The sequence below is a fragment of the Astyanax mexicanus genome, chromosome 11 (assembly GCF_023375975.1).
Source record: "Astyanax mexicanus isolate ESR-SI-001 chromosome 11, AstMex3_surface, whole genome shotgun sequence".
Classification (NCBI taxonomy): domain Eukaryota; kingdom Metazoa; phylum Chordata; class Actinopteri; order Characiformes; family Acestrorhamphidae; genus Astyanax; species Astyanax mexicanus.
Window position 1 is genome coordinate 2,018,946 of NC_064418.1, and position 14,233 is coordinate 2,033,178.

Sequence of the window (14,233 nt, forward strand, 5' to 3'; positions counted from 1 at the left end):
CTACACTTGACAAAGCATAAACACACACACATCAACACACACACACAGACCTCCAAATGAGCCAGGCTTCTCTGATTTGGCAAGACAGCCCGACTCTGTGTGTAAAACAGGAAAATAAACAGCTTGATGAATCTCTCTGCTCATATTCAGTTTGCAAATAAACACCACACTCTTTCACTTTACACACACTGCTAGTTCTCCCTCAGTCTGTTATTGACAACCAATCAAACTGTAACTCATAAACAGGATATAAATCTGAGTTTAACAAGCTAGGAGTGTATTGCATAAGACTGAAAGATTTTAAAAAATACTTTATATTTGCTTGTATTTTTTACATCTGTCTTAGAATAATAATACATGGTTGATTTCTTAAGATAAATAAGGTTACGTAGGGTTAAGTTATATACTTGGTGTATAATTATGGTATCTCAATGAAGCTGCCTATATATATATATATATACATATATATATATATGTATATATATATATATTCTAGAAAATTTTAAGAGACCCCTTCAGTTTCTGAATCAGTTTCTCTGATTTTGCTATTTATAGGTTTATTTATATGTTTATACAGACAACATTTCTCCCAAATTCCAAATAAAAATATTCTCATTTAGAGCATTTATTTACAGAAATGAGAAATGACTGAAATAACAAAAAAGATGCAGAGCTTTCAGACCTCAAATAATGCAAAGAAAACAAGTTCATATTCATAAAGTTTTAAGAGTTCAGAAATAATCAATATTTGGTGGAATAACCCTGGTGGTTTTTAATCACAGTTTTTTTTTTCATGCATCTTGGCATCATGTTCTCCTCCACCAGTCTTACACACTGCTTTTGGATAACTTTATGCTGCTTTACTCCTGGTGCAAAAATTCAAGCAGTTCAGTTTGGTGGTTTGATGGCTTGTGATCATCCATCTTCCTCTTGATTATATTCCAGAGGTTTTCAATTTGATAAAATCAAAGAAACTCATCATTTTTATGTGCTCTCTTATTCTTATTTTTTTATTTTTAGCCTAAATTGTCCAGTGATACAAGCTGTTAATCCAGTTTTTACTAGAAACTCTAATTTCAGGAATTTATACTAGTAACAGTATCAGATCTACAGATCTAAAAAAGACATCTTGACTGGTTATATTACCAGGAGCACTGGTAAACTGACACGCCAAAAGTCATGGGACAGGAATTGTGTATTATTAATAAGTTATAACTACTGAATATGGAATATTAATTAGTTATGACTTAATAAATGACAAAAATAAATGTAACCTGTGATGCTGTACGAACTGATGATGTTTCTGATCTTACAGGAAAAGCCACAGATGACAAGAGGAAAGAAGAGAGACGAATTTTCCAGCAACGCTCAACCTCTTACAGAAGCTTCAAGATGAGTCACATGACCTGAGCGCCTGGCTTTTGAGTGACCGAACACTGAAGACTCCAATGGAAAGTGACATATATATTAGCGCTCATTAGCTACATGATTCAGCAAATCTGGGAGATTTAAACACAGTGACTGAAGATCTGATCTGTCATGGCGAAGAAAAAAGAGGCTCTCAACCTGTCCTTCCTCCTGGAGCATGAGCGGGAGATGATCCTCAGCGTCCTGCAGAAAGACGAGAAACTCCGCAAACGAGAAGAAAAGAGAATACGGTAATTTTAAGTTTAGTGCTATCTGATTTAATTTTGAGAAAGTGACTGGAACATGATTAGAAACTGTAAATTGTATTTTTTGGACTATAAGGCGCACTGGATTATAAATTGTATTATGCAACACTAGTAAGGAACAGGGGTGTCGCCATGTTTCTCTTATAATTCAGCAGGTCTCGCCGCTGAATGGTGGTGGGGCGTAGTTAACTAAAGTTAAGTAAACAAAACTGTAATTCTTAAAAAACAACATTTTTTAAAAAAGTCAAACAAGCACTAGATGTTAATCTACACAGATTTCTCTCCTGAAAACAGTTTATTTGGATGAGTAAAGCGCTTCGGCTTTCCAGATTTCCAGATTTCCACTAAGGCTGGGTGCAGCAGCATTAGCATTAGCGGCTAACAGTAAATAGCTGCTCAACAATGCTATACTGAGGAATTCTGGTAAGAGTGTTCTGGTAAGCCAGGGTGATATTAGCTAGCGCTTCGTCACACGTAGTTTGTTTTAAACACAGAGTAAAGTAAAATATACTGACCTCTGAAAAGCGAAATAGCTAGTACTTAGCACGGTTAGCGGCTAATGCTAATGATGCCCCAGCAGTGTTAGCTGAGGTTAGTAGCAGGCTACAGTAAGATAATACTCACCTCTAAACAGTGAAATAGTGGTTCGCGCATAATGCTAATGCTGCTCCAGTCTTGGTGCTGGAGAAACTTCACTGAGTCTCCTGTATAACTCTGTACTTCAGCAGAATGGCTTTACTGCTCCTTAATAGCTAAATGTTAAAATTACGATTTATGGGAAAATTAAAGTATTTTAAGTGTGCCTTATAGTGCGAAAAATACAGTAATGTTATTATCGTATGGCATAATGACAATATAAAAATGTGACGTACATATATAACATATATAGAAATAAATAACAGTATAACAGTGCACACTGTTCATATTGTACACATACATTTAGCAGAATAATGAATGTAGTGTGTAGCTGGATAAAAAAAAATGCTTCTTTAATGTGTCAAAACAGCACGTCATAGCAATTGATGAATTGACGCGTGCAAAGTCCTTTAAGCAGAGCTGTCAAACTGTGTTCCTGCTGTGTCACAACTCTGTGTAATTAATCGTTCTGCCTCATTAAGCACAAAATTCATCTTACACTGACATCCCAAACATTATAAAACAGGAACTGCACAGGAACCTGCATAACACCAGTGTTCCACCACACTCACAAGATAACACCTCAACAATTTTTGGTTTGTTATTCCCAAATATATATACTGCTGTCCCATGACTTTTGGCATGCCAGTGTACAGCTTTAGAGTATAATCAGGAGGAAGATTGATGATCACAAGCCATCAAACCTCAACTGAAGCTGAACTGCTTGAATTTGTGCACCAGGAGTAAAGCAGCATAAAGTTATCCAAAAGCAGTGTGTAAGACTGGTGGAGGAGGAGAACATGATGCCAAGATGCATGTTTAAAACTGCATAAAAAACAGGGTTATTCCACCAAATATTAAAATATTTCTGAACTCTTAAAATGTTATGAATATGAACTTGTTTTCTTTGCATTATTTGAGATTATCTGAAAGCTCAGCCATTTCTCATTTTCTGCAAATAAATGCTTTAAATTACAGTATTTTATTGGGAATTTGAGGGAAATGTTGTCTGTAGTTTATAGAATAAAACAATAATGTTAATTTTACTCAAATTAATGTGAATTTAATTGTTAATTAAATTTAACAAGTGTTTGTGCATATAACCAAAAAAGATCACTACATTTTAGAATATAAAGACCCTTTTTCAGTGCTGTATAAGGATGCTTTTTAGTTATGTTTGTTTTTTTTTTTGTAGTTATGGGTTTTAGAGTCCCCAGGTTGCAGTTTTTGTGCTTTTTGTTTGTTATTAAAGTGGTGTAAAGCTGCCTCTGCTGCTCTCAGTGAGATGTATGATGCTGGGTTATGGCTGGAACAGATGGTAGAGATATCCGGTGGGTCTGTTTTATTAAAATTGTGTCTCTTCAGGAAATTGAAGAATGAGCTGCTGGAGCTGAAGCGGGGCAGCCGGCGCAGTAACTCAGAGCAGCGCGAGTGCGGGGTGTGTCTCAGAGCGCTGGGGCTCATCCTGCAGAGGGGGAGTGTGTGTGACGACTGTAAACGCCGGGTCTGCAGCTTCTGCGTCGCCGTGTCCCCGAACAGCAGCCACAGCAAGTGCACCGTCTGCGCCAAGACCGCGTGAGTCACCCTACAGCACGGTCAAATAACACCACACATCTGACCCTCAGTTAACTCAGGATAATTATAGATCACTACGGGTCTCTGGCAACTTTAATACCTCACATAACAGCAAGGGTGAGACGTTTTTTTTATAGATTTACTAAATTATAATAATATACAGGTCACTATCAGAAAGCCTGGGACTGGTTTAGCTTTTAGAGTTTATCCTTTCTCTTATTATTATAATCTTAATTTTGATATATTTTTTTTATTTTGATTCTTATGATCTTAGTTTTTTATTATTATTATTATTATTATTATTATTATTATTATTATTATTATTATTATTTTATCATTTTTATTCTTTTTTTTATATTTTATAAATTCTTTACGTGTTAAAGTTTTATGGTCATTTTATCTAGATTTTTTTTTTCTTTTCATTTTTTCTTTTTTTTTTTTTTGAAAATCTAAATAAAATCACCATAAAAATTATATTTTTTATATATATATTTTTTGATTTATTTGATTTATTCATTATTTATTTATTTTTTGTCCTATTTCTAATTTATTTTCTCGGCTCAGCTACATTTATGTTATAATTTACTTTTACTATAATTTTTTTTTTTATTTATTTATTCAAAATAAATTTGGTGATTAATTTTTTATTATTATTATTTCTTTCCTCCCTATTTCTAATTTATTATCTCATCTTAGGTCATCCTTAATGTATTCCTGAGTAAAAATAAAGGTTAATCAATTGATCAATTTTGATCAAGTACTTCATCCAATAGGACTTCATTCAATAGGAGGGTTCATCTCCAGCGAGGGTGGGAAACTTATTATTTGAAACATGAAAAACAGGTCAATAAAACTATGCAGGGATTTTGCCCTGGTTTATAGAAGTAAGTATGAAAACATACCTAAAATTCTGTGTCAGCTGACAACTTTTTTGTGATTTAGATTTTTAAATGAAAGAAATTAGGGAATTTTACACATAACAGTCCATAATAATTCTGACTTTATTGCTTTATTAGGTATTTAACCTGTGTGTGTTTTCTTTAGGGAGCTGAAGGTGGTCACAGGGGAGTGGTTCCTGGAAGAAAGAGCGAAACGTTTTGACCGCGTGACCCTTCCAAGCAGCGACGTAATCAAACAGTCCATACTTAACAGTCCACCAGGTGAGTCACCTGCCCCACATTTAACCACTCCCTCAGCTCTGCTGAGTGGAAGGGCACATATACACTGCCTGACCAAAATAAAAGTAAATAAAATTTGATCAAAGCTAAAGACGATCCAACAAAATATAAGAGTGTGTGACCTTTTTTTTTGGCCAGGCAGTGTATATTTAATGGTTTTATTACAGTATGAACTTATTTTTTTGCATATTCAATATGTCTATTTAATATCAGTATAGTCAGAACTGTCAGAAATTGGCAATTCTATTTAAATTGCATTATATTTATCTGTTCTTGTTGGAGAATCTGCCCAAAGGAAGGTTTACCAGTCTCGTACGAACCAGACTGGCACACCCCAGCCCGAGCGATCACCCACTCCCCAGTCTGAGAAGAGTGTGGGGGGGCGGAGCTTAGGCAAGAAAAAAATGTAAGTATGATTTTTTTTTAGGTGTCTTGCCCACTCAAGTGTTTCCCAGGCTTTATACTGGAATATGCATACAATAAAATACATACAAAACATGCTCCTTCATCCACAGTGTCACTTGTGTACATAGAATACACCTGAAAAGGCATTACCACCCACAGTAGACAGCTCATTGGGTGAAAATGATTGCTAGATTTGTCTGTGTGAGTAGGATAAGTGAATAAGTGACACTAACATGGTGGTGGTGTACGAGGTGTTAGTGTGTGTTGAGCTGGTACAGTGAGTGGATTAGATACAGCAGTGCTGCTGGAGTTTTTAAACACTGTGTTTAATCTCTCACTGTCCTTCACTCTATTACACACTCCTACCTACGTAGCTGCTCCACCTCGTAGATAAAATAAAGTCAGAGACAGAACACACACTGTAATGTTCTCATACAGTGTGTTGAAACTCTGACTAAACACCAAGTTAAACAGTAGAGTGACCATTTACTAACACTCTTCCTCATTAACATTGAGGTGAAAACTGTAAATAAAAGACACAAAAAGACATTTTCTGTCTTAATTACACATTACATTGTACATAGTTGGAAACATTAGCACACACAGAGCTAGCAGTTAGCAGAGACTAAAAGTTAGCATGCCGTTAGCTTCCTACGCAACTCAATCACAATACATTTTTAACCAACTTAACAAACCATTTTGTTGGATGAACCTACGTCATTGCCTTAACAATGTTTGACAAAGATGGAGGTGGATGTGCTTGACTAGCTTCCTGACAAACAGAACAACAGCTCCCAAAACCCCCAGGAAGTGACCCAAAACAGGAAGTGACATCATAAAAGAAATAACCCTAATTTCTTCCAATAAACATTATCTAACATAAAGTTAGTGATCAAATACACATTTTGTACTTTTGACGTAAAAAAATAAACTACTTTATTTTTTTATAAAAATCTAAAGAAATTTGAAAATTAACTTGAAGCATTAAGCAAAACACACACACACACACACACACACACACAATAACAACTACTACTAATGATAATAATAACTGTATTTAAAGCAATATGGCTCTGAACATTGAGCTAGTACCTGAACTGGGAACCACATCTATATGTCTTGTCTGTTTTTGACTATTAAAATGGTGTCAATTTTAATTAATTGTATTTTAATCTGTGTTTCTTAGAATAAAATCACTAGCTGTAGAATCATCAGGACGTCCAACAACACCCAACAACATGCGCCCACAACCAGACCGACTGTCAGCTCAGGCCGAGGGACGGAAAAGGGTAATTATGTGTCTGTTAGAGCTTAACACACAAACTAATCATTGTTTCTACAGCACAAAAGACATTTACTGTGTGTGTGTGTGTGTGTGTGTGTGTGTGTGCAGCCTGATGGGGCTGAGAGTGTGTACAGTTTTCACAGCAGTGACAGTATTGCTGATAAGGTCTGCGGTGGGCAGAACCGAAAAGACTCAGCCACGCCCTCCATCGCTGTATCCAGAGCCTCCCTCTCATCAGGTATCACCATAGCAACACCATCCCACTCTATTTTTCAGTTTTCAGCAGTATATTTGTCAATATATGACAGCATATCTATGTTGTGATTTAAGAAAGATCTCAATCCATCATCCAGCCTTTTCTTTTTTTATATAGAGAACTTTTTTATTGACTGAGACAGAAGACTTTCTATTTCTGTCTGTGACAACAGTCATAACTAAAGTGAAAGTTTAAAGTTTTATCTATAAGGAAAAGGTTTTTTTTTAACATTAAATCATATTACTTTTTTAACTGATTTAACATATCTGAATTCAGAAGATACCACATTTTATCGGAGCCCACCCAATTTCCTTGTGAGAAAAAGTACTGGAACAGATCAACTTAAAACAGATTAAAGTGAATAAGGCTTTAAATTGCTGCCACTATGATCACAATTGCCCTTGCTCTCTCTGGGTGGGTACAGTAGATGTCGCTCTTTCTTTCCCCTCATCACTCCTAGGGTGATGTGGATCAGCACAAGGCTGCATCTGTGAGCTGATGTATCAGAACCGAGTCGCTGCGCTTTCCTCCGAGCGTTAGCGCTGTGATGCTACTCGGCAACTTTACAGGAGAGAGAAAACATCTTCAATGAAAGTCAATGTAAAATCTTTTTTTTTGAAGGTTAATTTTGAAGAGTTCTATTAAATTAGTGCCAAATTTGTGCTGAGCGATTTTTCAATTAATTAGGTTAATTAGAATTACAGTTTTATGTAAGTTTCAAAATAGAGTAATTGCGATTTTACAAAGACATTTTATCTAATTTCTGAAGTGTTTATCCATCTTACCTTGGTAACTAGCGCCTCCCACAGACCAACGCGTGCATATTTTCTAAACATTCCAAACACCTGGAGGGATAAAGCATATATTTAGCTAGAAATAAATCCTAACATTTCTAAAAATAATCGATAATTATTTAGATTATTATCAAAAATCAGATTTTTTTGTGAAAAAGTCAAAGATTTTTTTAGGCCATAATCACCCAGAACTAAGCCAAATAATGTATGAATATAAAAAAAAGTGACAGATGATTAAAGAAATTCTTTCTCTCTCTCTCTCTCTCTCTTTTTTCTCTCTCTCTTTATCTGCTGTAGACCGCAGTCGCTCTGAGCTTGACCTCAGTAATCCAGGGGAGGGGTTTGCTAATGACTCTCTGCCCAGTCGCTGCCACTCAGTTCCTGGACTCAATGATGCAGTATGTATTCATACACACACACACACACACACACACACACCTCTTAAACAAAAACTGATAATTCCAGGCTAATCTTTGCTAAAATACCCTTAAAACAAATCTAAACCGTGTTTAACTGACTAGACCTGCCTGATTTCTTGTAAGTGATCTGGTTGCAGAGAGTATGATAATCACATCAGTGAGTAATAACATTTGAAAGGCTAATGTGATTGGCTGAGGCCCTGACTCAGAGTGTTTTGCTGATCTTTGTGTTGTAGGAATCAGATGAGGACATTGATGCCCTGCTGTCTGCCCACTACAAAACCAGCCGCAGCGTCGGCAGCGCTCAGTCTGTGGTACTACAACTATTACACAAATACAAATACAAATATATATATATATATATACAAATACAGCTCTGGAAAAAAATAAGAGAGCACTTAAAATTTATGAGTTTCTTTGTTTTTACCAAATTTAATATCTCTGGAATATAATCAAGAGGAAGATGTATGATCACAAGCCATCCAAGCAAGCTGAACTGCTTGAATCCAAAAGCAGTGTGTAAGACTGGTGGAGGAGAACGTGATGCCAAGAAAAAACTGTGATTAAAAAACAGGGTTATTCCACCAAATATTGATTTCCGAACTCTTAAAACTTTATGAATATGAACTTGTTTTCTTGCATTATTTGAGGTCTGAAAGCTCTACGTAATTTTTCTCATTTTCTGTAAATAAATGCTCTAAATGAGAATATTTTTATTTGGAATTTGGGAGAAATGTTGTCTGTAGTTTATAGAATAAAACAACAATGTTCATTTTACTCAAACATAAACCTATAAATAGCAAAATCAGAAAAACTGATTCAGAAACTGAAGTGCTCTCTTCATTTTTTCCAGAGCTATATATATACTATATATATATAGTATATTTACATTTATGGCATTAAGTGGTAGTTAGCTCACTAGCAGAGGGTGGTGTTATCCACTGCAACACACCAACCACAATTTAAAAAAAATACACACATTTAGACATACATACACACATATAACTCTCACTATATGTTCACTCCCTCACACACACACACACACACACACTCACACACAGTTTGTAGACTATTATATGCACTATTGTATGTACTGTCTGTATGCTTACAGCGTGTAGGTGTGTCTGTAGTCTGTAACATATATGTGTGTGTTTACATTAACCCGTATATTTGTTCGCTCCTTCCTGATACAAGCACAGGCACTTCAATTTCCTTTAACAGACAGAGACACACACACACACACAACCCTGCAAATACAATCCTAACGTACACTCACACACTCGTAAAATATGAATTATTATTTAAAATTGAGGGATAAGATACTGCTGCAGACTGCTGAGCTGATAAAGAGCTCCTGAAGTGAAATCTGTAGTGCTCTCTGTAGTCTGTAAATGTTAAGTGAGTCATTTTGCTCCAGGCACTGAGCCGTATTCAACTCTAATGGGAGGAGATGAAGTAGACAGAGGTAGAATTATAAGGAAAGCTTTTACTGTAAGAAGAGAAATGTCACACTCTTACATAAGGAAAGGTTTGAGAAACTCATTCAGGAGAAAAAAGGAAATATGTAAAATTGGACTTGCTAATTGGTCCATGTGCATTTGATAATGTGATTTATATTATATTATTTAAAAAGTGTATAGTGGATAGTATAGTCTACATGAGCTCTAGTGGGTTAAGATGCTGTAATATTATATATTATATGAGGATCACTGACTTAAATCCTGTATCATGCTGCTTTTTCAGTGCCCTTGCTTTTTTAAGTAGGTAAGGAAGTAACTAAGGAAGTAATTAATCTTTATTTATATAGCACTTTTCCTAAAAGAACTCACAAAGTGCTTTACAGACCAGGAAATTAAAATATTAATATATAAAAATAGATAAAATGATCAAAAACGCTGATGAATCAGTGTAACAAACTGTCAACAATATTACAATGTTCAGGTTTTGAGTTGATGGCATCTAAATTGTAATTATCTAAATGACAAAAAAAATCTAAATTAATCATTTCAAAAATGGTGATTGAACACAATGGAAAATTGGGTCAATTCTGATTTTTGATTCTGTTCGTTCACATTTTTTTTTTGTCTAAAAATTAGAATCAGTCTACCGAGCCCTTTAAGGAATGTGGTGTATTTTTTTATGTAAAATACATACTTAGTGGTGAGCACTACTTAGTAAGTGGTGCTCACCACTTACTCTTTGGTGCTCACCACAAAAAAATAAAAATACACCATGTCCCTTCAGAGGCTCCGTATCAGTCTGATTATGTAATAATAAAAAAAAATGACCTTGAAACCAAATCAGTAGCAGTTATGTTTTATTTTATTTTATTTTTTAAATATACATTATCGTGTCAGTTCTATCTTAAATAATACCTAGATAATGCTGCTCCCAATTGCACTTTATCCCAGTAGTGTGTAATGGTCTATGAAGCAGAACTTGCGTTCCCTGTCTCATTCAGTAGAAATTATGTCTGGCTAAGTACATTTTTTTATAATTTATAAAATCAATATAAAATTTTTGATTTATCAGATTAATATATATGCATATTTTAAGGTTAGATTTGTGGTTAAAATATGACTGGGACTTTTCTTAACTCTCAGTATGGCATCAGCTATTATGTTATATTATGTTTATAGACTTTTAAAGCATCAATTAAACCGTTAACAGACTCCAACAAAACCAAAAAATGAAACGAAATGAAAATTCAGTGGCCAAAGGAACATACTCTTCTATTCTCTGTCACTATAGTCTTAGACATTCACTCTTTCTTGCCCTTTTTTATACTGTCCTTTATTCTTTCTGCTTTCAATCTGTCCCTTTTCCATTTCTTTCGCCCCTTAACCCCTTCCAGTCTTCCACTCCACGCTCAGAGCGAAAGTGGAGCTTCCTTAATGTACCTGACTCCGATGCAGAGACTGTGAGTGCCTTCTTTATGTGTGTCTGTGTTTGCTTGCTTTATATATGTACTGTATATATATGTCCTTTTTTTCTGTGTCTGTCTATAACACTGCTATAATACTGCCTGCTGTACCTCCTTCATATTCATGCTAATATACAAATATATCATTAAATTATTCCAGTTTGGAATCATAGTACAGAGGTTATCACTGTGTCTTATTTAGCAACTGAATTTAAGAAGATTTAAGAAGCATGAAACATCTGGCCCATGAGGTTGTTTGAACTATAGGTTGAATGAACAATAATTACAAAAATAATAAATAAAATGACTCTCTGGTGAGCTTTTGTTTACAATCCTCCCTTCTCTCTCTCTGTCGCGCTCGGCCACCCATTCTCGTTTTTCCACCCATTCTTGGGCTCTCTATCTCCTTATGAGGACATTTTTGCCCGGCTGTGTCCCAATTCACTAGCCGGGATAGTGGTAGTGTATTGTACCACAACCCTAAAGATACAGGTTCGATCCTGTCTGAGTTTTTTTTTTTTTCATTTCTTCTTGAATTTACCTGCTTTGAGATCAACTGTTCTGCAATTGGGTTCAACAACCCTCTGGGCTGGAGAGCTACTAGTCTGTAGTTTGAATGAGGCCTGATAGTAGGTACCAGATTGATGGGATTAATAAATTATAAAGGGCATTACCACCCAAAGTAGACAGTGCAGTGGGTGGTAATGATCGTGATGATCAACGTCTGGCTGGAATTGTTAGAGTAAATAGGTATCTGAATCAGGTAGAAATCACATTATATTCACATTTAATGCAGTTTTTAATCAGTGTTAATAGTCAAACACACACACACACACACAGCCTGTTAAAGGTGTTGTGTCCTCTCTCTACAGAGCAGCCTGAACAGTATGATGAGTGTGTACAGTGAGACAGGTGACTATGGAAACGCACGTGTTTCTGGAGAGATCCTGCTGAACATCTCCTACAGCTATAAAACAGGAGCACTCAATGTTCTGGTGCGAGAGTGCCGCTGCCTAGCAACTGGGGATGAGAGGAAGCAGCGCACTGACCCGTAAGAGCCTGCATGTGTACACCCATCCACTTACACACACACGTATATATACACCCATATATATGTCCCTATACTGTACATAAACCAACACACAAGTGATGTATACACAGTTCATTAATTAATCAATCAATAAATTTGTGAAATTGAGGGTAGCCCTCGTTTTCAATTCAGCCGAGCATTTACAAAATTAAAGGAACTGAAAAAAATAATAAATTAAAATGAAAATTAAAATCAAATATTTAATCAGGTAAAAGCTAAAATAAGGAACTTCATAAAAGAAAACGATCAAAATTAAATAGTAGTAAAAGCATTGTAAAAACAAGCAAGATTTAATGTAACGTAAGATTTAATTAAGAAGAAATCAATAAATAATTCAGAATAAAAGGATAAAATGTAAAGCAATAAAATAAAGAGATAAATAATTAGAATAATAAATATAAATAAATATATACAATAAAAAATAAATAAAAGGATAAAATAGGCCAAAAGTAAACAAGGAAAACAATAAATAAAATAAAATAAAAGGCTAAAAAGTAAAACAGAAAATTCAATAAATAAAAAGACAAAATAGATCAAAGGTAAAAGGATAAACTAAAACAGTTACAGGCTGTCTGTAACTAAAAGTTAAAATGATCAGCATCAGAGTCTCTGTTTGAGCTGTAGACAGAACAACAAAGAGTCAAACTCAGAAATATAACCAATCAGAATCTCTTATTTCAGCTGGGGCAGGGCAACAGTCAATCAAACTCTGAAAGGACACAAAATTGATTCATGTAGAAATTAAATTGCGTGGTGTAGACTGGGATGTAAATTTAACTATATGTTTCTATATGTTTCTGAATTGCAATATATAACTTAAAAATATAGTATAGATAAAGTATCAAAAAGTAACTAAAGCATTTCAATTACATTACTAATTAATAATTAATGATTACTAATTAATTATTAAATTTACTCAACCAAACCTGGTGCATACAGTTCTGGGTCTAAAAAACGAACAAAATTCTTAAAACAAAGAATTTTAGGTTTACCTGTGCTAAAATCAGATCACTATATGTGTAATAATTCATATTTTGGTGTATGTCTGTGTGTTTATGTTTTGCAGATATGTCAAAACGTATCTTTTACCAGACAAATCCCGCCAGAGCAAAAGGAAAACCAGCATTAAAAACAACACGACCAATCCAGTCTTCAATGACAACTTAAGGGTGAGAAAAAAAAGCTTTATTATTATTTAATTATTTATTATTTTACAGTTTACAGTCTTTTACAGTGCCTGGTTCTGCACTGCTAACTAGCAAAGCAATGTGTGTTTTCATCAGACCTGGACTGGAGACCCAGCCTGCTGCTGTAAAAACTATTCTCTGATCACTATCGAACTTCCTGTAAATCTTTTTTTAGAAGCAATCACCTTCATCAAACGTTTCCTGTAGCCCACAAGTATCATTTACACCATGTGAGACTTTAAAGAGGTGTGAGATGTGCTACCAGCTTCTGGTCACGCCACAACATCCTGATATTCTTAAGCTCAGGACTCAAATAGGCAAGTTCAACCATGCTTTAGTTCAGCTGATTTACTTGTTTGCTTTAGGTCATTTTCTTGTTGCATTACTCAGTATCTCTTTAGCTTGAGGTTGTGTTGCACAAGGCTTCCTTCACCATGCTTCACAGTTGGGATTAGTGCCAGGTATTGTTGTAAAATTTTCGATACATATACCATACTTGAATGGGTACTTGAATTTAGTACCGATACCCAAACAGTCCTTTTTTTAATACCTTTTTCTAAACTGTAACCAAAAAATACAAAAAAGCGATAGTTATTCTCACACAACGTATTTATTTAACAGCCAACATGAGTAATCTTATTCTCATACTGTCACCATGAGAGAATCCATCTTTCTGGATCTTATTGGAACCAACAGTAAGCATGTTTGTAGCACTTTATTAAGAACAAAAATCATTGCTTGTGCTGAAACTACAAATATTTTCACTACGCGTATTGATTTATACATTTCTTTTTAAAACAGGGTTAGGCAGA

General features: G+C 34.9%; 1 protein-coding gene across 2 annotated transcripts in view; it reads left to right on the top strand.

The window, feature by feature from the left end:
- The window catches only part of sytl5 (synaptotagmin-like 5), a 30,996-nt gene that overhangs the window by 6,278 nt on the left and 10,485 nt on the right, over positions 1-14,233 (top strand). The window contains exons 2-12 of one of the 2 annotated variants that reach the window (XM_022665662.2): positions 1,316-1,658; positions 3,675-3,884; positions 4,929-5,044; positions 5,345-5,468; positions 6,654-6,756; positions 6,861-6,990; positions 8,100-8,200; positions 8,458-8,535; positions 11,076-11,141; positions 12,017-12,195; positions 13,301-13,403. In XM_022665662.2, coding sequence (XP_022521383.2) covers positions 1,540-1,658; positions 3,675-3,884; positions 4,929-5,044; positions 5,345-5,468; positions 6,654-6,756; positions 6,861-6,990; positions 8,100-8,200; positions 8,458-8,535; positions 11,076-11,141; positions 12,017-12,195; positions 13,301-13,403 — 1,329 coding nt within the window. In that variant the 5' untranslated portion in view covers positions 1,316-1,539. The remainder of the gene's footprint in view (positions 1-1,315; positions 1,659-3,674; positions 3,885-4,928; positions 5,045-5,344; positions 5,469-6,653; positions 6,757-6,860; positions 6,991-8,099; positions 8,201-8,457; positions 8,536-11,075; positions 11,142-12,016; positions 12,196-13,300; positions 13,404-14,233) is intronic. The other variant, XM_022665663.2, reaches the window with a different exon arrangement.